A 26,027-nucleotide genomic window follows, 5' to 3' on the forward strand; every position below is an offset into this window, starting at 1 on the left:
TCTAGGTATTTTAACTACAATATCTTACAAAGTGCGCTAGTCATAACCATAAGAGTTTAATTTAGTGTGGATATGTAACATACAGCCAAAATCATACCTCTCAACCTCCTAGAGCAAGAAATATGGAGAAACCCATAAATAAAAGTGGGACAAAGGACCAAAAATAGGGACAATTTTTAAATATAGCTCTTACAAACTTAGAAAGTTGATAAAATAGGTTTTGCATTAGCATGAATTTTGCTGAAGTCTGAAACTCAAATGTCTGTCATCATTTTCTAACTTCAGTCTTTAATGATTTTCTACCAGTTTGGCAGGAAAAAACACAATTTTATGAAAAATGGACCAAAAAATGTGAAGCAGAAGTCTGGACATTCTGCAGAAATCAGTACAGTTGTGAGATATGGCCAGAAGGCACTTGCCTTCAATAGTATACCATTCAGTGTTATCTTGAGTGAATTTTGTCACTTGGTCATACATTATTTGTGGTATATGGAGAGATTTTTTTGGGGTGGCAGTTTTAGATATTTGTAAAAGTGAGTCCATCCACAGAAATGATGGATAATGATTCTGAAAGCTTATTCATTATTGAAAATGAGTTAAATACTTTGCCAAGAGACAGTCATGACAAATTGTGACTCCTAAACCTATAAAAGAGTTAAGACACTTGCATAGGGACCGAATGATTAATACTATGGTATGAGCTATCAAAATGAAATATGAAATCAGCTAGTAAAATTTCCTAAAAGAATGGAGAAATTGTGAAGATGTCAATTTACAACTTATGGTTTACCCATTCTTTTTAATTTTTTAACATTCTCACACAGCAGCTCAGATAAACACCTAGTAAGGAAAAGATACAGTTGTTATGTTTCTTTCCTCAGTAAGTGACAACATAAACATATCAAATTAATCTTTTTCTAACAGGCTAAAAACAGCAAATAGTCACATAAATTCACAGTGCACCTTTAAACGTACACTACTGTAAACTAGCAGGCTTTCATAACTCCACATGCAAATAAGCTGAAAGTTTTGTCAAACAAAGGATACCATCTAGCAAAAAGACAAATGACACTGCTCAGCTTCTTTTACAAATGCATGCTACAAAAACTGTCAGAAAATCATCTGAGTGGTTTTAGAGAATGCTTGAATCAAGTAATGCTATCATGTAACTAAGCAAACAAATAATCTAATTCACTTTAATAAAAAAATTAACTGTAGTACTTCCAAGCCACTTAGCAAGTAAATGAACAACAGGCAGACTTCTATGTTGTATGTAAGACTTGTTAAGCAATCACTTAAAGTAAAATGTTAGTTTATTCATAAAAGTTCAAAATAATTGTCTTTATTAAAAAAATAACATATGTACATGCCCCAAAGTATCCATAAATTCTTCTCACTGTCAGGGCACAGAAAATTATATTGATATGCAATTTCCTTGTTTATTATTCTATTACATTTTAATTCGATATTTGATATTTTCATTGATACGCAACTTCCTTGTTTATTTTATTAAAATTTTAATTTTCAGTTTTTAAGCATATCTACATGCATATTTCACTTATATAATATTTAGAACTATATGTCTTACATATTTTCAAAAAAACACCCTAACCATAGCATAATAACATTAACATGGACTATACTTTGCGATTATCACTCCTTTTGTAATTAATCACTCAGACTTTGACCTGATGACCACATTCCAGCAGTCAGTGGGTATAAGTAACATATACCACACCCAAATATGTATTAATGACACACAGTATTGTGAAAGTATCCAGTAGTAATTGCAGTGTTAAAGGAACATCTTTCATACAAATATCTGTAAATAGTTTATACATCGCTAAACTTAAAGGTTATGTACAGAAACAGTAATCTTCCATTCTCTATAATATTCAGAAATGTTGTTGTTTGTCTTTCGGCTTTTCCCGGTTAGGGGTGGCCACAGCAGAACTCCAGTCCGCCACTGATTGGCAGTAGATTTTCACGAATGCCAAGGTGCCAGCTCGACGTTCAACCTTCAATGAAGGCATGCCCATTTACGCATGTCTTTTGAAGGCCCACCCAACCGTGGGGAGGACATGCAGACTCCACACAGAAGGCACTTCCCACACTCCAGCCGAGAATCGAACGGGAGAACCTCTTGCTGTGAGGCAACAACACTACCACTGCACCACCGCTGATCTTATAATATTCAGAAATGTACAGTATAATCAGAAATGTACTGTTTCCAAAATACAGAACAGCAAATTAACCTACCTCTGGGTGGCCCATTTCCTAAGTAAACGTATACTCATCAGCAGTAAATATGTATTTATTTGCTTATTTGTTTGTTTATTTATTTATTTTGTTATGAGGGTAGAGCAACAATCAAAGTATAAACAGTTAAATGCTCAGCTCAAGTTACATTCAAAATAATTAGAACAAAAATGTTTCAGGGACAACCACACTGGAACACAAAGGCAAAAAAAAGTCCCAAACAAAAGAGACGCCATGAGCAAAACTTATACAGTGTTGAGATGTACAGGTTACAATGATGCACGGTGGAATCAATGTTGTAAGAAGAAATGAACAACCAACAGAATTTAACCTGGCTTATAGTAGAAGGTAACAAAAATGTTTTTCAAAGGACATAACAAAACGTAAATAATGACAACAAAACAGAAGTATTGAACAATGAATATGTATTAAACCAGTAAACAAAAGGATAATACTTACTAATCATGAAATATTGAAAATCATGAAAGATTTATTCCTGCATTTTTGATGCTATCTGGCTAGTCTGGCCTCACTGAATACCTCTAGTTTAATCTTTAAGCAGCATCCATTTATAGCCAGAAAAGAATAGGCACCCAGCTGTGGACCCATTCGTTTTTTTTTCATGGGGACAGCATTAATCCTTTACACTGGGCCTATGTTAATCAGTAAATTAAAAATTGTCTAAGTATTTCCTTTAAATATCTTCCATTCCTCATTCTTTAGTCTAGTATCAGTTTTGGTACAGAAAACTTACAACTGTATAGTCTTATATTATTAATAATCTCTTAACAATTCAGTCTTTGCATCATTTGGATGTTTGGCAGTTATTTTATTTAATCTCTATAAAGTTGATCTTGGGTTTTCTACTCTGTTTTGTTTAGATAGAACCACTGAAAGATTGTCTTTGCTTTGTAAAACAATCCTTGTTTTTCCAAAGAAACTGTGTTTATATATGCCATTAGTAACTAAATAACATTAACATGTAACTTAGCAAATAAATAACTCTAGGCGATGGTAATTAATATAAATATCTTTTCAGTGAATTATAAGTATTGTTGATTTATATCTGACTTTTTAATGTTTCACTTTCTGCAGATTATTCAGGGCTTAGTGATTGGAAGACTGACTCAAAGCTATTCCGATGAAACTCTGCTCCGGCTCTCTGTTGCTATGATCAGTGTTGTGGGACTAGCAAAGGTAAAGTTTCATCTTTAAGCAACATTTCCTTTGTGGTTTAATTTCTTTCTTTTACTTCTATTTCACTTTTTTTCCTTTCACTGTTTCCTTCATTTGTTCTTCCTTTATTTATTCTTTATATACATTATAATAAATTATTATATAAGTACGCATCTATAACATTTCTGAGGTAAGATTTACAAACCATGTCCTCAAAATACGACTTTATTACCAGTACTGTAACTGCATACTGTCAGTCACGTCTGCCTTTTAAATGGTTATGCTCATGAAATACATGAAGGGTCTAGGTTGATAGCCATTCCATTCAAGTAAAGCCATGTCAGTCCCATTATATTCTGTCAAATACAGTTGCTGTAATCATGATGCTAACTCACCTGGAAATGAAACTCGGCCACTTTTTATAGGAATAAAGCCTACAGATAACACAGGGGATTTTAAATGGGTCTCCAATCACTCCCAACTTATTATGTTTTTCAACTTACTATGTTTTCAAGACATGGATGCCAAAACATTTACCTTGAGAGTAAACCCCAAGAGGTGAATCTTGGTATTCGTTTCAAGATCGCATATAAGGGTTGTGACTGGTAAGATCCAATCATAATTCATTGTTGTGCATGGAGATTTTTCTGCTCCATGTACAACCAGTTACAAAGAAAGAAAGAAAGAAAGAAGGCATATAAACATGAAATGTTGTATGGTTTTTTAAGAGTATGAAAGGTGGTAATGCACTGATCAATATTTACTGATTTCAGGCTCATCCTGGTTGAAATACAAGATTTTTCACAAACAAAAAAGACAGAAATGTAAACAGAAACAGAGTAGTCCAGATTCGCTACAAAGGAAAACTGGATTTATAGCATAACATCGAAGTTTCGAGACATTGAATGTTATAATATCGAACCCAAAACCTTGAAGACTGAGAATAGCAAAGCCGCATAACATCGAGTGGGCCTTTTCCTAATTCTTTCACTAATTCTTCCACTGTGGTGTGATCTCAGAGTTGGTATATTTAAGTAGAGGGGTACAGCCCCCCATGTTGGGGGGTGTGGGGGGATGAAGCCCCCCACATCAGCAATACTTTTTAGTGTTTTTGTGTTTTGCGTTGTATGCTGGAACAGAGAATTTTTTTCCTCAGGGAAAAAATTGCTGTTCTCAGCTTTTGGTGTTTTCAGCGTTCGAGGTTACCAGTTCGCTGTTATGGCATTCGATGATATCACGTTTAGATTATGTCATATAAACCCAGAAAAACTATGTATGTACATTATAGTAAACAAAGAGAGTGTAATGCACAATATTTACATTACCTTCTAAATTGGGTCTACCATGAGAGGAGATAGGGATAGTGTATTAAGAGATATGTGCCTTGTTAAAGCAGGAGCATTTGTTTTGGATGAAGCTGCAAGGGGAGTAAGTATCTGGAATTGCACTAGTTTGTAGAACTGAGATACTAACAGCACAGAAGATCTTTGTTTTATGGGTAACCTTTTGGCTTTTTCTAGGGTGGTAGAGGGATGGTCATGGAGGTTACCTTAAGCACTGTCAAACAACAAGCAGAAATTAAGTGCCCTTCTGAAGACTAAATGTCTTTAAAAGCTGGTTGACGCTTTATTCTGCTACATGCCTTGTTTATAGTAAAGGTTTTTACAAAGCTTGTCTTTTTTTCTGTTTCTGCTGCATAACAGCAACACCTCATGCTCTACATTATTTTTATGGTCACCCACACTGATGTTAATAAATACAGTACAGAAATTGATTCCAGGACTGGTTCTGTAGGATCATGATGCAAGAGAGCTCCATTGCAAAGTTGGAGCATTTCTAAAGAAAAGACAGAATCCAATAAGGTGAACCTTTATATATGACATTTTAGTCATCCAAATAGTACTACTGCTGGCATACTGTAAATGCAGTTGTAACAAATAAACATGGGAGTAAGCTCACATCTTGACAGCCATATCTTAGGCAGCGGTGGACTAAACCGATTTCTGTTGTAGCCATTTTTTTATCACTTCAACTACTATAGTCACTATCTTCATTAAAACTCTGTGAAGAGAGGTGATATATACATGAGATAATATTTCAGATATGCCAATGACAACACTTAAAACAAGTGGAACCACAAGATCACCCAAGACTTTGGAGCTGTCATTATTTTAAAAGTGTCTTTCTTCATCAGTTTAATGCAATTAAGGAATGTATAAAATCTAGATCACTCAGTTATCAAGTATATTGTGTCCCTGCAAAGTACAACAAACAAATTCAACACAGTTTTCCGAAAAAAGAGAACAAGTATTTTATTATCAAAATTGATGACTTTAATATTTTAGATAATTCTTGGATCACCTGATAAGGTAGTAGAATGAGACACAATAATATTTTAATTCATAGTTACCTAATGTTAAAAAAGACTTTGGTGCCCAGAGATGCCCGAAGAAAAGAAGATAGGCTTGATTAATGAGTATAATTTGTTATTTCCTAAGGATACATCATTGATAAACTGAATTGTAACTGTTTATGCTAAACGTGGATAAGTTAATTAAGAATAAGGGTTTAACAGATGGATAAAGGATCTGAATGGAGGGATAAGGTGGAACATATTATATTTGGAAATGTCGTTACCGAAACTTATTACTGTATGCAGTCTATATCAATCAGTTACTACATGCCATTTATGTCAGCTACCTGTCCTTAGAGTTTCTCCTTTCTCTTGGTCATTCAGAAAGTGGAAGCATCCATTCAAAAACTGATTAGTTAGTCTGAAGTTATGTAAAAGCAGAAACATTCCCATTTAAAAGTATTCATAGACCATATGCTAATTTCAGGAGATGTGAAACCATATAATGTATACTTTTAAAGGTATTCAATCCAGATCCAGGGATGTTATCATTCTACTGACCTTGGTACACATTAGGCCAATCATAATGAGCATATATCATGGACAGAAATAGGTTAAAATTAAAAAAGAGAGCTGGGTGCACAAGACCCAGGATAAAAAGTGCCCAATCCTGGTACGCACACTGGTGCCAGGACTGGAAAAGATGACAGTGTAGAATCCTCAAAATACATAAACATTCCTACAATGGGACCAGGCCAGGCCCAGGGGGAGGACACCATCCTGGCTAACAACAGGAAAAACAATGCTCCTACTTAAGAGTGAACCTGCAAGCTACCTTAAAATGTATAGACCAATAACTTGCCTTCCAATGGCGCAAAAACTGTACATGGGAATTGATGCTGACAGAGTTTATAGTCATTTATAAGAAAATGCAATTATGGCAGTAGAACAAAAGGGCAATAAAAGAAAGTCATATGGAACAAAGGATCATTTGTTGCTTAATAAAGTCATAGTGGAGAACTGTAAAAAGTATGGCATGGATTGCCTACAGAAAAGCATTTGATAGTATCCCATATTCATGGATAAAAAGAGTGCTTAGAATGTATAAGACACATCCTGCACTGATCTATTACATTACAGTGACCATGAAACAGTGGCAGACCATTTTGCAGTTAAGCCACGATAAAAGACAAATTATTATTCCAGGGATAAAAATTCAAAGGGGGGTATTCCAAGGTGACTATGTCACCGATGCTATTCTGCCTTGCCCTTAACCCATTAAACTTGCACCTTTGGCCATCATGGCTATAATATGGCTCCTAGAAAATAACTAACTGTAAAGACTTCTCATCTTCTCTTTGTTGATGATTTAAAACTGTATAGCTCATCAGATGAGGAACTGAAAGCATAACTGCAAGTTGTCAAAACTGTTTCAGATGATATAAAATGTCATTTTGTCTTGATAAATGTTCAAAGCAACCTTTAAAGGAAGAAAACTGCAGCACCAGGAAAACATCAGTTTGGGAAAAGAATGTGATATAAAAGAACTTGAGCAAGAGGAAGTGTATAAATATTTTGGAATTGATGAAGGATCAGCAACAAAACATAAACAAATGTGAATAAAACTTAGTAAGGAATACTTTAGAAGACTTAACTTAATCCTGGAAACAGTGTTGACATCTAGGAACAAACTCCAAGCTATACATCAATTTGCTCTTCCTGTCCTAACTTACAGTTGCGGAGTGACTGACTGGAAAACAAGAAGGATGCTTCATGGTCACCAAATGATTTATAAAAATCAGTGCATACCAAGATTATATATTCATAGGTTCATCGGTAGGTACTAGACTATCTGCCAGAGGGCATTTATAAGCCTAGCCAGAGTGTGTCGGCTTTCGCCACCCCATTGATTAATTAACTGATCCTCTGTCAAGCAGAGCCAATGAAGTGATCCCAGGGGTGTATTTTCTGTTACCCATCCACTCGTCAAGGTTTCTCTTGAAGAGTGTTAGTGAGGGGCTCTGCCTGATGTAATTTGGAATTTTGTTCCAAAGCATGGGGATTCTCTGTGAAAGGAATCTATCCCTCCAGCATGTACTATTTATTGTTGTGGCAAGGTTTAGATCACTAGAGCACGTGGCTTGCAGTGACTTGGATTTCTTTAGGTGGAGCATGTCCAACAATTCTGAGTTGGACGTGGCTTTGTAAGTCAGGCAGAGATCACCTCTGAGTAAGCGATATGCCACTGAGTACAGCTGGAGTTTTTCAGTCGGGCTGCATAGGACATATGTTTGAGGCCAGTAATCCTCTTGGTGAGGTACTTTTGTGGTCTTTCCAGCTGTTGGAAGTGTCTTGTGAGGTACATCCCAAATGGGGCATTGTACTCTATGATTGGTCTAATGGGTGACGAGTAGAGGGGCACTATAACCTCTTTATTTCTAGATGCGAACCCTTTAGTAATTAGATGGGCCACATAGAAGGATTTCTTAACAACTTGTCAAAGGAGAGATTACTATCTACCTGTGTCCGCAGATCTCTTATTACCTCTTCTGTATCAAGGGGGGTGCCACCTATGTGGTCATTTGTGGGTGTTTTGTTTTTCCCAAATGGGATGACAATGTATTTTTGGCATTTAGCTTGAGGCCATGACTTTGACACCAGGTGTCCATCTCAGTACGGCCCTTTTGGAGGATGTCCATGTCAGCCGGAGAGTCAATTATGGCTCCCAGTTTGCAGTCATCGGCGAACTTGGTTAGCCATAGTCCTCCTGTGTTTGCCTGTACTTCTGAGAAGTATATGCCGAACAGTAGGGGTCCCAGGACCGAGCCTTGTGGGACACCACTTGTGACTGGTTTAGTATCAGACCTGGAGCCCACTATTCTTACAGTGTGAGTTCTGTCTATAAGCCAGTTGGCAACCCATCTCATGACTTAGGGGTTTATGTTCAGGCTGGAGAGTTTTTCTGTAATATCTGAGTGGGGAATGGTGTTGAAAGCCTTGGCAAGGTCAAGGTAGGCTGTGTGAACTGCCTTTCCCTCATCTATGGCCTTGGTGACTGTCTGAAAGAAGTCAACCAGGTTTAGTAGGCATGATCTGCCCTTAACAAAGCCGAACTGGGTCGGGTCAAGTGTTTGGTGGTTCCCAATGTCTTTGTTAATGAGTTTCATGATGATGAGCTCCATAGCCTTGCAGACCAGGCAAGTCAGGCTTATGGGGCAATAGTTACCAGGGTCAGTTGTGGCCCCTCCTTTGTGGAGAGGAATAACCGTTGCTGTGCATCATTCTATGGGCACGTAGCCTGTGGAGAGGCTGAGGTTGAACAGCGTGTTTAGGTGGGGGGTTAGTTTGTTCTGTAGTTAGTGCAAGATGCAGCCTGGGACACCATATAGTCCCATTGACGCTGTGTTTTTGGCTTTTGAAAGGGCTGTTTTCACCTGTGCGTCTGTGATTTTTGGGACATTACACTTTTCCGGTATTGTTGTGGGCCTTTTTGGAGGTGAGAGGGGGTGAAGTTTGCACTGAATCTATCTGCCAGGATGTTGGCAATATCAGTAGGTTCAGTCTATTTTGTGCTATTTTGCACTAGTTCAGTGCATATCTATGAGTTGCCACTTAGATTCTTAACATACCTATAGAAGGCTTTGTGGTTATCTTTTGAATCCTTGACTATTTTTCTTTTGAAGTTAGCCTTGTATGATTTCATGAGGGACCTTAGTTTTTTGCTGATACTGATCAGGGATGTCTTTCCTTCTTGGGGTTTGCTTTTTTTCTGAACTAGTTTCCTCCTCCTATTGTATAGCCTGTTTATTGCAGGGGTCCTCCAAACTGGTTTCCTTCTCTTAGAAGGGTGAGTCTTGGTTTTGCTAGTGATGGCACAATCCATGCATCCTTGTAGTTGCTCATAGAGTGCATTTGTAAAGGTTTCTGCATCTTGGGAAGCATTATCCTTTAGTGTGGGGGCTGTGAAACTTACTGCCTCTGTCTTAAATAAGGTGAAGTTTGCTTTAGAAAAGTTTTTTACTGTGGCTTCCTTAGTTGGGGGTGGTGGTGGGGTGTGGACATCCAGAGTGATTAGTTTATGGTCTGATCCAACCAGTGACAAGTTGACCTTCAGTGTGGAACACCTGTTGCCCATGTTGGTGATGACCAAGTCCAATATGTTTTCACCTCTAGTAGGGCAGTTTACCAGTTGATCCAGGGCATTTGAGTTGATGAATTCCAGGAAGCGCTGGGCCTGGGAATTTGTACTCAAGTAGTTTTCCCAGTGAATGGTAGGGTAATTGAAATCACCCAATACCAGGGTGTTCGGTAGGACCTTCGTGTTTTCCAGTGTCTCCAGAAAGGTGGAGTGGTGGTCCTGGGTCATGGAGGGTGATCTGTAGCAGGCCACAATTTGCATTGCAGATTTTTCCGATGTTAGTTACACATGGATGATCTCAGAGGTATCATGCTGTGTCACTAACCTGGAGGTGTAGGTATCCTTGATGAATATGGATACACCCTCTCATTTTGTGTTTCGGTCTGTGTTCTGTGGCCAAAACATGTAGTATGAGTTGTAGCCCAGTAGTGCTGGGGTGCTCTCTGGAGCCTTGAACCAGGTTTCAGTTACTGCACAGATGACAACATTCTCCATACTGAGGAGTGCTTCGCAGACATGCATTTTGAGATTTAAACTCCTGGTGTTGAGTAGCATAACGCTCAGTTTTTTTTGTTAATTGTGCTGTTTACGGAGGTGGGTTTGACTTTTGAGACTTGCCTAAAAAAGGCACTAGGTGCCTTGCCTAAAAAGGCACCTCGTTCCAAAGGAGGGATGGGCCTCCTTGAAATTGATTACATGTATAGATATGCAACCATGTGACTCCACACATATCTGTTCACCTCACAAGACCCAAACATAGTGAAAGTTTTGAATCATGAGGAGAATACATCTAAGATGACTTCCCTGCTTAATCTAGCAGAAGCATATCAGCATCAAGCAGGAATGGAAATCAAACCAGAACTAGATAAAAATCAGGCAGCAACTGAATGTGCCAAAAAAACAACAAAAAACAAAAGAAAGAATATAAGGTGAAGGACCAGATGGGAAGGCCAGAAATGTGGAACATGCATATAGTTTCAAGTATAGAAAACATCTGGAAGAACCTCATGTTATCAGGAACGAATGCAGGAATGGTTAAGGAGAGATGAATTCAGACCAAGAGAGGAAAGGTTAATATTGGCAGCCCAAGACAGTGAGCTACATACACATTGGTTTACAAAGTCCATTGAACATGTGGGAGAAACAGACAAATGTAGGTTTTGTAAACCAAACTGGAAACAGTCGCACACCTCGTTGCTGGTTGTGACATACTAATGGCAGAAGGACTGTATACTGAAAGGCATAATAATGTGGCAAAACTGTTGCACTACAGTATTGAAGTGGCTGAAAAACACTGGAAACATTAGCCACAAAGCATCACAGAAAATGATAAAATTTGCATCACATGGGATCACCCATTGCCACAGTTCAAAAGATAGATGATAGAAAAACAGATATAGTGGTCCATGAAAATAAGACAAAAATTGCATTGATCATTGAAATTGCCACACCCAGTGACTACAGTGCCTTGCGTATGGAGAGACACAAAGTCATAAAATATCAGTACCTGCAGGCAGAAATGAGAGCAATGTGGAAGAAAAATACCCAGACAGTTCCAATAGTAGTAAAAGCAAAGGGTCTTATAAAAAAAATAATCTACAGTCGTATTTAGATATGATACGAGGTAGTGTTGTTACATCACAGCAGGAGGTTCTCCTGTTCGATTCTCAGCTTGGCTTGGGAGTGCCTTCTGTGTGGAGTCTGCATGTCCTCCCCGCGGTTGGGTAGCGTTCAAAAGACATGCGTGCGTAAATGGGCATTCCTTCGTTGAAAGTTGAGCGTCGAGCTGGCACCTCGGCGTTTCGTAAAAGCTACTGCCAATCATTAGCAGATCAGAGTTCCGCTGTGGTGACCGCTGTGGTGGAGAAATACAGAGAAGGTCAGAAGGAGTTGCATTGTGTCTTTGTGGACTTAGAGAAAGCACATGACAGGGTGCCTAGAGAGGAGTTGTGGTATTGTACGAGGAAGTCGGGAGTGGAAGAGAAGTATGTAAGAGTGGTACAGGATATGTACAAGGGTAGTGTGACAGTGGTGAGGTCTTTGGTGGGAATGACAGATGCGTTTAAGGTGGAGGTGGGATTACATCAAGGATCAGCTCTGAGCCCTTTCTTATTTGCACTGGTGATGGACAGGTTGACAGACTATATCAGACAGGAGTCCCCGTGGACTATGATGTTTGCAGATGACATTGTGATATGTATTGAGAGTAGGGAACAAGTTGAAGAGACCCTGGAAAGGTGGAGATATGCTCTAGAGAGGATAGGAATGAAGGTCAGCCAGACTAAGACGGAATATATGTATGTGAATGAAAGGGAGGATAGAGGAATGGTGAGAATGCAGGGAGTAGAGTTTGCAAAGGTGGATGAGTTTAAATACTTGGGGTCAACAGTTCAGAGTAATGGCGAGTGTGGAAGAGAGGTGAAGAAGAGCATACAGGCAGGGTGGAGTGGGTGAAGAGTGTCAGGAGTGATTTGTGACAGACGAGTACCAGTAAGAGTGAAAGGGAAGGTCTACAAGAGGGTAGTGAGACCAGCTATGTTATATGGGTTGGAGACAGTGGCATTGACAAAAAGGCAGGAGTCAGAGCTGGACATGGCAGAGTTAAAGATGTTAAGATTTGCAATGGGTGTGATGAGGGTAGACAGGATTAGGAATAAGTATATTAGAGGGTCAGCCCAGGTTGGACAGTTTGGAGACAAAGCCAGAGAGGCGAGATTGTGTTGGTTTTGACATGTGCTGAGGAGGGATGCTGGGTATATTGGGAAAAGGATGCTAAGGATGAAGCTGCCAGGTAAGAGGAAAAGAGCAAGGCCTAAGATAAGGTTTATGGATGTGGTGAGAGTGGACATGCAGGTGGTTGGTGTGACAGAGCAAGATGCAGAGGACAGGAAGAAATGGAAACAGGTGATCCGCTGTGGCGACCTCTAATCAGGAAAAGCTGAAAGAAGAAGAAGATGTACAGCTATCACCCCACTATTGCCCGGAATAGGCTCCCACTAGAAATCAGGCCCCTTACACATCCTAAACAAACAGCCACCAAAGAGCACTTTAAAAGTCACTGGTCCTGCTACTGCACTCTCCCTCCTTAACATCCCGTACTTCTCATACCTTAATCTGCTTTCTGCCCTTAACTCACTCTTCTCACTAGCTGTCTCTAATCTTTCTTGACTACTCTTTCTACTGTCTTCTAAAATCTATTAAGCAAATTGCCCCAGAGAAACATTCTGTTGTAACTGCATCATGATAAAACCGGGTTTTTGTAACCACTTACCCCAAAAACTATATTCATCTTAATGACACATTTCTTTTCATACATCTTGCAATAGTTATGCTATACTCCTGATTACTGACACTGTATAACATTGCATTGCTACTTAATGCATTGTAATAATCCTGTAACATTGCTGTTTAATACTAATTTATAATGAAAATTGTATAATATGTTGGAGCTTCTCTCCCCGGGCCTCCACTGAAAATGGGCTCCTCAGCTCAGTCGGACAATCCCGGTCAACAAATGTAAAATAAATAAATAATGCTAATGGATTTGCCCAGTTAATGAATGAGTAAAAACAGCAAGGCTGAGTGTGTACAATAATTATAATCATGCTTTATCTGCTGCGACAGTTCTGGGTTATAAATTACACTAGATTCTTGGATGGTTTGGTTTACTTATCAGTACAGTACTGTTCTCTTTTTTTAATGTGTACCCATGGCTTCCCAACCTTCTATAGGTTCATCATAGGCAAGTGTCAGGATAGCTGCCCTTCCAAGCAATTTTAAGCCTAGCCACTTTCCATTTTTGTGCTCACATTAACCTCTCCCATTTGGTTATACACTGGCTTTTCCAATTCCATGGTTGATAATTATATATTACCCCTAATAAGAATAACTGGGACCATACCATAGATAATTTGAGGGTACCCATGCATGGGATAAAGCATTTAGGAGCTTGCCTCTGTCCATTAGTAGTACAGGGGGCAGTCCCGGGGTAATTTTTTTTTTATTTCCCATCAGTAGATCTAAGTTGCGTTTAAAAATGGACAAGTGTGAACTTTGTTTTATGTGAATGGGGAGTCAGTTCCATAGCAGCAGTATTCTCTGTGAGATATACTTGTCCCAACAGTACATTCTGTTGATGTTGCAGAACAGGTTTAAATCTCTAGACCAAGTATTTCTGATGTTATTTGATTTGCTGATGTACAGTAAATCCATCAGTCAGTGAATGTCTTGTATGCCAGCCACAGGTCACCTCTTAGCAGTCTGTAGGATACTGAGTGACAGGACTTTGAGTCATCCCATGTAGAACATGTTGTTTAGGCCTTCTATCTGCTTATTTTTTTTTTTCAAATAGAAATTTTATTGATTTTCAGTACATAAACATCACAAACAATTGCAGAATAATAATGAACATTCAGATACAGGCTAACAGATGAATAGTAAATATATACAATATGTACAAAAGTGCTGCTTGGGGATATACCGTTAAATTACAATAAGTGAGAGACAAAAATGTAAGCAGGTCAAAATTGTAACTGAATACAAAGTATTATCTTTACTTATTATCTAAAGAATCACGTAGAGTAAAAGAATTAAGTCCTAATCTGAGCCACATAATAGATGGGCAGCGGAAAGGGGGAGGGGAAGCGTTAAAGAAGCTAATATAGTAGGGGCCTTTTAGTCATCTGACTCTTCTCAGTTAAATAGGATGCTAATCAGCAGATAAAAGTTCAAATAATGTATTCCAGAAATTCTGAAAATAAATGTGGGCCTGAGGACTAGTTATTAAGAGTTTTTGCGATGTAATATAGTTAATCGCCATGTTCCTGAAACCATTCCATGACATCTTAGCACGATCCAACCAGTTTTTGGTGATGTAGAGTTTGACTAGTAGACATAGGGTAATTAAAATGTGAGATTTTAATTTTGGAATACTAATATTTGTAATATGTAATACTGCCATCTCCCACGAAAGGGTTAATTTGTGATACCCCATTTTGTCAAGTCTCACTTTGAGAGAACAGCAAATACTGTGGGAGTATCTACAAAACCATATTATATGTAGGATGTCAGCTTGGGGGTAGGAGCAGCAGGGGCATGCAGTCGAGACATTTGGATTGAATTTATTTAAGTGTACAGGTGTGACATAAAGGTTATTAGTATTCATAAGTTGTGTGGGGCGGCCACAGCGGTGCAGCAGTTAGCATTGCCGCCTCACAGCAAGAGGTTCTCTGGTTCAATCCTCGGCTGGGGTGCCTTCTGTGTGGAGTCTGCATGTCCTCCCTGTGGTTACGTGGGTTTCTTCCGGGTGCTCCGGTTTCCTCCCACATCCCAAAGACATGCTGTAGGTGGATTGGACACTCTAAAATTGGCCCTAGATGTGAGTGCATGTGTGTGTGTGTGCCATCTGTGGAAGGTCGGGCACTGGGCTGGCAACTCGACATCGTAAAACTCCACTTCCAATCATGAGTGGACAGGTGATCCGCTGTGGCAACCCCTAACTGGGAAAAAAACGAAAGAAGAAGAAGTAATCATAAGTTGTGTATAAATGAGTTTTTAAAAGGGGAGAAAGAAAGAGTGGATTTAATGGCAGATAATTTCTATTCCTTTGATATAGTCAGTCCATGCTGATTCCAGTAGTTCGCGAATACTAGTTTATCGTGGTGTAACATTGTACTAATCAGTTTATAACCGAGGGAGGCTCTTATTACAGGCTACAATTTCCATTATTTTGGAGACCTGACTGAAATCTGATCCATCTATATTGAGATCAAAAGGCAGAGTGGCAATAAGTTCCCTTATTTGTCACAGAATGGTAGTGTATTTTTAGATAAGTTTCGAACTTGGTGTAATTTTGTGAGTGGATGAATCTCTATGTTTATGGATATCCAATAGTGTGTATTCTTTGATTAAAGGATAATCAGTCAAATTAATCATGTTCCTATTCAGCTGGAGATTAGGATTTAGATGGATAGGCTGGAATAACAAAAGGGCTTTCTCCAGATTCAAGGATTTAAATAATTCGGGGAAAGGTTTGATTTTTTTCCTTTAGGATATGATGTAGCTTTAATTTTTTAAGGACTATTGGGCCTATGAAGGGGAGAGCTTCGGGGTTGAAGTCATTGTTTAAGGTGTATTTATAGCACATTTTAATCCAAAGGGGGGGGGTCCGTATTTTATTGCTAGGTCTGTAGTTAGCAATTTTAATTAGTCTGTTAGCTTGTAAAATTCTATAATAAAGTTGTAGGTCTGGCAAACCAAGGCCTCCTCTCTCTTTTGGGAGGGTAAGTCTTTGATATGACGCCCTTACTAATTTTGGATACCAGATGAACTTTGCAAAGGCTTTGTGGATTTTAGAGAAGAATATATTGGGGATGAAGGAAAGAGATGCATGAAAGTGGAATCCGTTTAGTAAGTATCTCTGCGGGCATTTCAGTTGTTGAATGTGTATGGAGAGATACATGCTAAAGGAGGCATTATATTCAATGATTGGCCTAAAGAGGGCAGATTAAAGGGGGGGGGGGGCAGTGACATCCCTAGATCTAGACACAATCCCTTTGTTTATAAGCTTTGCAGTATAAAATATTATGCTTTTATAGTTCTGATTCAATATGTTACCCTGTAGAACATAGCATTAAAGCCAATTCATTGCAATGTTTAGCAGATATGCAGGGGAGGTAAATGCACAGTTGCAAGCTTTAATACATTATTAAGAGAAAAAAAGTTGTCTTAAAATGTATTGCAAGCCTTCAGGCCAGTGTAGATAGCAGAACTGGATAATGGGAAGTGGGGTGGCAGCATATGATATTAATACAGTTAAGCAGAATGACTAACCTGACTGACTGACTGTGTGTGTGTGTATATATGTATATATGTATATATATATATATATATATATATATATATATATATATATATATATATATATATATATATATATGTCTATATTGTGCTTGTGTGTGTGTGCTGAAAACACAAGTAACTTAGTAGTTCAGAAGCACTGCAATCCCTTTTGTGGATTAACAGCCTTAATTTATATAGATGTAGCATTCTGCTTGAAATCGTGTGTGCAGTGATTTAATGCTGTTATTCAAGCATTATTTTTATTTCATTTAGGTACTTATGACCAGTATCACCCATTTCTGCATCATTGTTCTGCCTCTCATGCTCTCCTTCTCCTTGTTAGCAGTGATATCTGACAGCATGCTTACAAAGTCTGTTCCTGCGTCTGACACAGGTAAGAACAGTCTGCTGAAACTGCAGATACATAATCTGCCTAATTTACACAGAGGATCTTCTAACAAAAAGTACATAAGTCATTTGGTTCAAAATGCTTGTTTTATGTTAGAAAGGGTTAGTTACAGCTATTTCTTCAGCTGTAGTATGCAAAAGGAGGAGCACGCCATAACCATCCTTGCTGTTATTAAATGCTTACCACCAAGGATCCCATGTGCACATATGGGGTGATCCATTTCCATTTTGTGATTATTCACTTACTATGTGCTACTCAGTAATTTGAGTAGGTTATCTCAGGCTTATTGTGCTATATCTGATGCTGACATCTGCTGTCGCTAAATAACAACTGATGCCAGTAAAAGTTTTTTTTTTAAACAAAGCAACAGTCCATAGCCTGCCATGTAAATATATAAAACTCCTACAGATTGTTTCACCATCCCATCATTCTGCATTCATCCCTGGTTTGGCACCTGTGTCTATAGTGGACACACGTAACCTGTAAATGGTTCATCTCCCAAACCCCTGCTTACACTTACCAAGGGTATTAGAACTTGTCAGAGATTTGGGATGCATGGCTAGGTTTAAAAAGGCCCTTGTGGTCATTAGCCTAGTAAACACCTATGAACCTATGACAAAATGTTGTCTAATTACCTAATGATTCCTCAAAGTCCAGTTTAACAAATACAGGATAAACTCAGCCCAGCCTATTAACAAAAAGAGGTCTCACTTAAATTTCCAAAAACCCATAACTGAAATAAAAATAAAGTCAATGTTTTTCTTTTTTGTGCAGGAAGCACAGCCTTCTAAATCAGATTATTTAGATACATATACATTGTCTGTCGCTCTCCTGACTTTTTCACGTGTGCATGTATATACATTAGAGCATGATACTAGTTAAGCATAAACGTTTGCACTGTTACCTGCTGAATGTGTTTTTCTTGTGTTATAGGAGCCATGCTGGGATTATGTTCATCAGTCCATTCCCTAACACGCACTGTGGGCCCAACAATTGGTGGATTTTTATACCATAATTATGGAGTCCCATCCTTTGGTTGTTTACAATTCGGAGTCAATTTCATTTTGTTTTTGTATTTATTAAAAAACAAATTAAATCACAGGGAGAACAAGCAACCACATTAATCTGCATTCCAAAAACTGTATTGATAAATTTCATGTGGTTATATTATCTTGTCATAGGTTACTTTTATGACCACTGTAAGTAATCTTACTATAGGGTGACAGAATGTCTATAGCAAGGCAGCAAGTTTGCTATATTTTAAATGATGCTGTGTTGTATACATTTAACTCTTTAATGAAAATATAAATTTTATTTAGAAATTTATTGCAGTGTTCAGATTAATATATTTTTACACATGTTAATTTGTGGCAATAAACAGAGAGCAAGCACTAGAAATTTTAACAGTGCACACCTCAGCAGGTACTGTGCATGTATACTAGATAGGCAGATATACATTAAGTATCAAGTTTTCACTCTGGTCCCTGTAGAAGCAGGCTGGTACCCAGGACTTTATGAACTGTACACTGCCCTCCAGATTGTAGCAGTCCTTTCCACCTCCACTCCAAACAATGAATGTCTCTGCTGGATAACTCATCTTCTCAGTACTATTCACTTTGCAAAATAGTTCACCCTTCAATTAACAAAAACAGCTGCGGAGTGATCAGTCATGATTTCTCCATCAGGGTCCCAAGAAATTAAGTAAAGCTAAAAAAAATGATGCTGTTTGTACTTGGCTTATGCCCTACTGTGCTATTCTGTGGAAACATGTTGGTGTTATTCAGGTACTCTAAAGTGCCTAAACAGTGAAAACCCACCCATTGCAGGGAACTTAGTAAGGAGATGACAGATAATCTGTATAGATGGTTCACAGCTGACATGACTAGTCCCAAAGTACTATTGATAATAAGGTTGCAACTGCTTACAATCAAGTATTCCTTTTCTGAGGACTTGGAAGAAGGCATCCTGATAAAAGGAGACACGAAGCTGCACCAGTACCCTAATATGAAGGTCCTTTGACCTGGCCATAACATGGCACTGCCAACCTTCCCCTAGTCTGTCTCACCAAAGGTATAAACAAGTAATAAGAAAAGGAATGGCTATTCTGTGGAAAAAGGGGATCGATTAATGTAATCTAGAATATTCAGCTGCAGAGGATCATTACTCCCTAGAGTAAGAATTATAAAAGGAACAATACATGCTGATGAAAAGCATTTTTGTATCCATATTCCTTAGCAAAGAACTAGAGAGTTCTCTTGTAACAGACACACAGACAACTGCATGTTTTTTTTTTATCCTTTATTTTTCCTCCTTGTTGCATACAGCCTTTTTAAACTCAGTGAGGGGCAAGTAAAATGGGAATTCCTTGTAAGTGTTTATTGTAGTTATTTTTACTAGTCGAGCATTTTTACCCTATTATTATTTTTTGCACCTGCTAAGCAGCAAAGCTAGTAATAGTTGAGAAGAAGCTGAAGATTAGGAAAGCGTCTAACTGTGCAGTCCTAGACTTGAAGAAAGCATGTGACAAGGTCCCAAAAAAGTTGATTTGGGCAGTTCTAGGATGGTTCAAAGTCGCAGAAGCGTTGGTAGAATTAATACAGGCTATGTACAAGGACCTAGTAACTCAAGTGTGAACAGTGTTTGGACTCACAGAGGGACACCCAGTGGAGGTAGGTGTGCATATGTGTTCTGCTGTGTCCGCTACTGTTAAAATTGGTAATTTAGCTCAGAGGATAAAGATCAACAAAGCTGCTCTATGCAGATAAGATAGCATTACAAGCAGAGTCTGAGCAAGAACTTCAACTAAGGTTAAGGGAATGGAATACAAAACTGAAGGCAGATGGAATGAAACTGAGTACAGATAAGACACTTGTAATGGCAGGAAATGGAAAATCAGAATAAGCTGTGAACTGAGATACAAGGGAAACTAGTGGAACAGGTTAATGGCTTCAAGCATCTGAGACGAGTGGTTGATGAGAAAGAGTCTGAATGACAAGGTCAAAGCTGGAATCAAAGGGGCTGCAGCCAACTGGCACAGTATATCAGGGGTAGTATATGATAGAAGAATTCCCAAGAAGCTGAAAACTAAGGTGTACAAAACAGTGGTGTGCCCAGTACTACTGTATGGTACATAAACCTACACAGTAAAGGCAAGGCAGTTGAGGAATCTAGAGGTGATGAAGATGAAATGCCTGAAATGGGTGGTAGGATACACACTATGGGACAGATGAAGAAACTGGTACATAAGAGCACAAACTAAAGTAACTCCAATTGCAATGAAAATCAAAGAGAACAGATTACAGTGGTTTGGGCACATGTGCAGTAAGGCTGAAGACAACATGGTAAAGAAGACTTGGGACAGACAGGAAGAAAGCGAGAAGAAAATGAAAAAAGGGGCTGTTGATACCGAATTGCCAAGGAAGATTGACAGAGACTGCAGCACTGCATTCACCTTTAGCTTTATTGCCTAGAACAATATCTGGGACTATGCAGAAAGCTGTTTATGATAGACCAGCACAAACCAGCTTTAATAACTTAATACTGCTCAAGTATAAAAACAAGAACGTGTTGATCCTGTATGGTGTATTTCTATGTCTTACTTTACTCCGACTCTTCTGTGTCACTGTACTTGTTTTCTCATCTTGGTACTCTTCAATCACCCTTGAAAGACGTTCACACAAAGTACTTGATTTAAAGAGCATTCATGTTTCAAACCTCTTTAATGCCCACAGCAAACATGGAAGTGGAAACAAAATTGTATATATATATATATATATATATATATATATATATATATATATATATATATATATATATATATATATATATATATATATATATATATATATATGGACTGTTTGTAAGCTTCTGAGCCCCCAAGCCTTTCTGTGTCAGAGCGAAGCCTTCTAGCTTATCAGTGGGAGTGGTAAGTACTAGGTAACCTGTCTATCACAAGAGGAGTGGTTTCTGGCCCAGAAATTGTAGTTTATTGGCCGTATGGGTAGTTTTTCCATCTCTTTCAACTTTCCTGTTTAAAAAACGTGTTTACGCTAGTTTCCTTCCTTTCTTCTAACTACTGTATTCCAGATTTGCTGTATCCATGGCTGTTTGTAGGCTTCTGAGCCCCCCCAAGCCTTTCTGTGTTGGAGGGAAGCCTTTTAGCTTATCAGTGGGAGTGGTAAGCACTAGTTAGCCTATCTACCACAAGAGGAGTGGTCGTGCTACTCAATGCTAGAAGTCTAAATCTCAAAATGCTCAAAGCACTCCTTAAAATGGAGAACATCGATATTTGAGAGCTGTAACAGAGACTTGGTTCAGGGCAGCAGAAGGCACTCCTGCACTACTAGGATATAACTCATTCTACACCTTTCGGCCCCAGAACTTGGACTGAAGTTCCAAAGGCAGTGGTATTTCCATATTCATAAAGGATGTGCACACCTCCAGACTGGTAGCCCAACGTAATGCATCAGAGATACTTTAAGTGCAGCTAACATTGGGTAAGACAGTGATTCAGGTCGTAGCCTACTATAGGTTCCCAACCATGTCCCAATACTCACACTTCACATTCCTAAGAACCCTGGGGAGTATTAGGGTCCAACCTAACACACTACTGCTGCACAGGTTAAAACAGCACTGTCCAAGGCCAAGAATACAGCTTGTATGGAACCTGACAATATCCCTGGGTGTACTCTACATGAACTACAGAGTGAACTGGCACCTCACTTGTGTGCCCTCACAAGGTGGTTCATACAGCCTACCTTGATCTGGCCTTTGATACCATTCCCCACTCAGGAATCATAGAAAAACTCAGTAAGCTAGGCATTAACCCCTATACCACTAGGTGGGTTGCAAACTGCCTCACAGATAGAATCATAATCATCATCATTAGCCCCCTTTTTCTACATAGGGTCATAGGGTCAGGGTATCATGTTAACTGTTGTCATCTCTCAGTGCCACACTCCTGCCTGACTGTCGCAGATCTTCTTTCACAAAATCCTTCCACCTCTTTGCTGGACATCCTCACTTCCTCTTACCTTCTTCCTGTCTGTCCCAAATCTTCCTCACCAGATTGTCTTCTGCGTTTCTACACATTTGCCCAAACCACCGTAATCTGTTCTATTTGATCTTTTCTGCAATTGGAGCTACTTTGGCTTCTGCTCTTATGTCCTCATTTCTTCATCTGTCCCACAGTGTGCATCCTACCACCTTTCTCAGGCACTTCATTTCAATCACCTCTAGCTTCTTCAACTGTCTTTTACTGCCCAGGTTTCTGAACCATAGAGCAGTACTGGTCTTAGCACTGTCTTGTACACCTTACTTTTCAGCTTCTTTGGCATTCTTCTGTCATACACTACACCTGATACTCTATGCCAGTTGGCTGCAGCCCCTCTGATTCTAGCTTTGATCTCGTCATTCAGATTTCCCTTCTCCTCAACTACGCCTCCCAGATACTTGAAGCTGTTTACCTGTTCCACTATCTTCCCTTCAATCTCTATTCTCAGCTTCTTCTAATTTCCCCAATTTACTGCCATTACCACCATCTTATCTATGCCTAGTTTCATCCCACGTGCCTTCAGATTTGCATTCCATTCTCCTGTCCTTTGCTGAAGTTCTAGTTCAGAGTCTGCCTGTACTGCCACCCCCTCCAATCTGTTTGCTAATGTAGTCCATCACCAGCATGAACAGCAGTGGGCTCAGAGCTGAACCCTGATGTACACCCACTCCCACTGGGAACTTTTCTCTGAGGCCGAACACTTTTCGTACTTGAGTCATTGGGTCCTTGTACATAGCCTGCACTAATTCTACCAATGTTTCTGGGACCACCGCAGCACTGCACAGATCATCTTTCTTGGAACCTTGTCATATGCTTTATCCAAGTCTAGGAATGCCCAGTTGGTATTCTCTCCTCATCTCTGGCTTCTTCTCCAGTATCTGTCTGAATGCAAACTGGGTCAGTTGTGCTGCATCCTGATCTGAATCCAAACTGCTCATCTCCCATATTACATTCTACTACTCTGTGTATCCGTTATCAGTCACCCTCACCAGAACTTTCATGCAATGTGATAGGAGTTTGATGCCTCTGTACTGCCCACAGTTGTGGATATCCCCTTTGTTCTTGTACACTGGCATGAGTATGCTTATTCTCCAGTCATCTGGGATATGCCTTTCTCTCCACACTGCTATCAGTACCCTCAGGAGCCATTTCACCCCTATCTCACTCAGCATCTTTATCATATCTGTTGTGACCTCATCTGAGCCTGCTGCTTTCCCTGACTTCATTTTCCTTAGTGCAGTCCTTACCTCTTCTAGGGTGGGCTCCTCTTCTTCTCTCATCATAGGCTGTTTCAGAGACAGTACAGCTTCTGTGGGGTTTTCTTTATTCAGAAGCTGCTGGAAATACGCCTTCCATCTGCCTTTGATGTCCTCTGGACTGGTGAGCAGGTTGCTGCTGGCATCCCCTATGAAGGGTGTCTGATTATCCTCTTTATCTTCCTGTCTTTGCCTTACAACCTGATAGTTTCTTTGTGCCCCTTACTGAGTCACTTTCCAGAAGTTGATACAGTGCCTCCGATGCCCTATTCTTTGCTATTGCAACTTCTTTCTTAGCTTCTTTGTTAGTCAACCAGTAGTCCTTCCTCGCCTGGTCAGTCTTTTCTGTCTCCCACTTCTTCCTGCACTACTTCTTTCTTTTGATGACTTCCTGGACTTCTGCATTCCACCACCAGCTCTCCTTATGTACCTTATATGGAATACATTCATATGAGCAAACTACTAACTTTCCTCAATCGGGTATAACACAGAGTTTAAATATCGAATTTCTCAATGGTGAACTGTCTGAATGTCATACAAAACACTGAATACAACATTTCTGACCACTCTACCACCCAAACAAGTGCTTCAATTAGTTAAAAGGGGGGGGGGGATATTTTGCGTTTCACAACGTTCGCAATTATGAGAATTTGCGGCACTGCTTTCGAACATTTTCCATTCAGCCATCCACCGGCTGACCAAATGAATGTATACCACCTTATTTCCATACCTGGATAACACTGCCCACTGAAGACAATACAAAATACCGTTTAAAAGTGAGTTTTAATATATCCACGATTGAAAATGTAAGTAGAAGTCCCTTTTTCATTTACAAATGATAAGCGCTTTCAAGAAAATCTTCATCAGACTCTTCTAAAAAATATTGTGTGGTCTTGCTTTTATATATGTAATTATACTGTACTCAGTATAGGCTCTCAAAACATCTAGACATTTTGTAATCTGTGTGACAAGGGTGAGAGAATTTGTCAAGTCAAAAATAAAAGAGAAAATGTAGAAATAAAACAGATTTTATTTATCACAGGGAAAATGTTAAAAATGTAGATATAATTAGTCAAATAAATACACAATACTTATTACAAAATAATTTTAACATGTTTAAATAGCCATTGCTGTTTTTTGCTGTGCATTTATAGCATGGCTAGAATAAATATGATATGAATATGCAAAAGATCCCATTGATCAGGTGGCACATTCTGTAGCCTGCAACTCAGTCACTGGTCTTATAATTGTTTACTCTCAAACAGTTCTGGATAAGGCTCCAAGGAATAGCAAGTGTCCTTCATGTTCTACCGGTGATCCTTCATCCTTTCACTTCCAGTTGGTCCAACAAGAGAATGGAATCTCCCTTCTGTGGTTTAAAGTCCCAGAAACCTTGGTAGAATTAATACAGGCAATGTACAAGGACCCAATAACTCAAGTTTGAACGGTGTTTGGACTTATAGAGGGACTCCCAGTGGAAGTTGGTGTCCATGTGTGTTCTGCTGTGTCTGCTACTGTTAATATTGGTGATGGACTACATTAGGTCAGAGATCAACATCTATACAGATAAAGTAGCATTACAAGCAGACTCTTGAGCATGAACTTCAGCTAAGGTTAAGGGAATGGAATACAAAACTGAAGGCAGCTGGGAGAAAACTGAGTACAGGTAATACACTTGTAATGGCAGGAAATGTGAAAATCAGAATAAGCTGCGAATTGAGATACAAGGGAAACTAGTGGAATAGGTTAATGGCTTCAAGCATCTGGGACGGGTGGTTGAGGAAAAAGAAAGTCTGAATGACAAGGTCAAAGCTAGAATCAAAGGGGCTGCAGCCAACTGGCACAGTATATCAGGGGTAGTATATGATAGAAGAATTCCCAAGAAGCTGAAACCTAAGATGTACAAAATAGTGGTGTGTCCAGTACTACTGTATGGTACATAAAACTACACAGTAAAGGCAGGGCAGTTGAGGAAGCTAGAGGTGATGAAGATGAAATGCCTGAAATGGGTGTTAGGATGTACAGTATGGGACAGATGAAGAAATTAAGACACAAGAGCAAAAGCCAAAGTAGCTCCAATCACAACAAAAATCAAAGAGAACAGATTACAGTGGTTTGGGCACATATGCAGTAAGGCTGAAGACAATATGGTGAGGATGATTTAGGACAGATAGGAAGAACGCGAGAAGAAATGAGGGAGTCCAGCAAAGAGGTAGATGGATTGTGTGAAAGGCCTGTGGCAGGCATGACTGTCATAAGAAAGTAGCAATTAATTAAGAGATGGTTAACAACTGACACAATGCCGTGACCCCATATAGGAAATGGAAAAAGGGGTTGTTGATGGCAAATGGCCAAGGAAATTTCAGAGACTGCGGCATTGCATTCACCTTTATTGCCAAGAATAATATCTGGAATTATGCAGAAAGCTGTCATAGGAAGATGTATGTTTCTATAGAAACTATGCTGTTTACTGGAAAATTGACTTTATTTGTGGACATAACCATCTAGATATTTAATTACAAGGTAATCAAACACTGCAACAC

General features: G+C 39.1%; 1 protein-coding gene across 1 annotated transcript in view; it reads left to right on the plus strand.

Moving 5' to 3' along the window:
- The window catches only part of LOC122791678 (solute carrier family 22 member 18-like), a 519,530-nt gene extending 501,029 nt beyond the window's left edge, over nt 1-18,501 (plus strand). The window contains exons 4-6 of the mRNA XM_044059526.1: nt 3,355-3,456; nt 17,040-17,160; nt 18,109-18,501. Coding sequence (XP_043915461.1) covers nt 3,355-3,456; nt 17,040-17,160; nt 18,109-18,299 — 414 coding nt within the window. The 3' untranslated portion in view covers nt 18,300-18,501. The remainder of the gene's footprint in view (nt 1-3,354; nt 3,457-17,039; nt 17,161-18,108) is intronic.
- The last annotated feature ends 7,526 nt before the right edge of the window (nt 18,502-26,027 follow it).

The sequence above is a fragment of the Protopterus annectens genome, chromosome 17.part0, assembly GCF_019279795.1.
Source record: "Protopterus annectens isolate FY-2018-M chromosome 17.part0, PAN1.0, whole genome shotgun sequence".
In the NCBI taxonomy this organism is placed as follows: Eukaryota; Metazoa; Chordata; order Ceratodontiformes; family Protopteridae; genus Protopterus; species Protopterus annectens.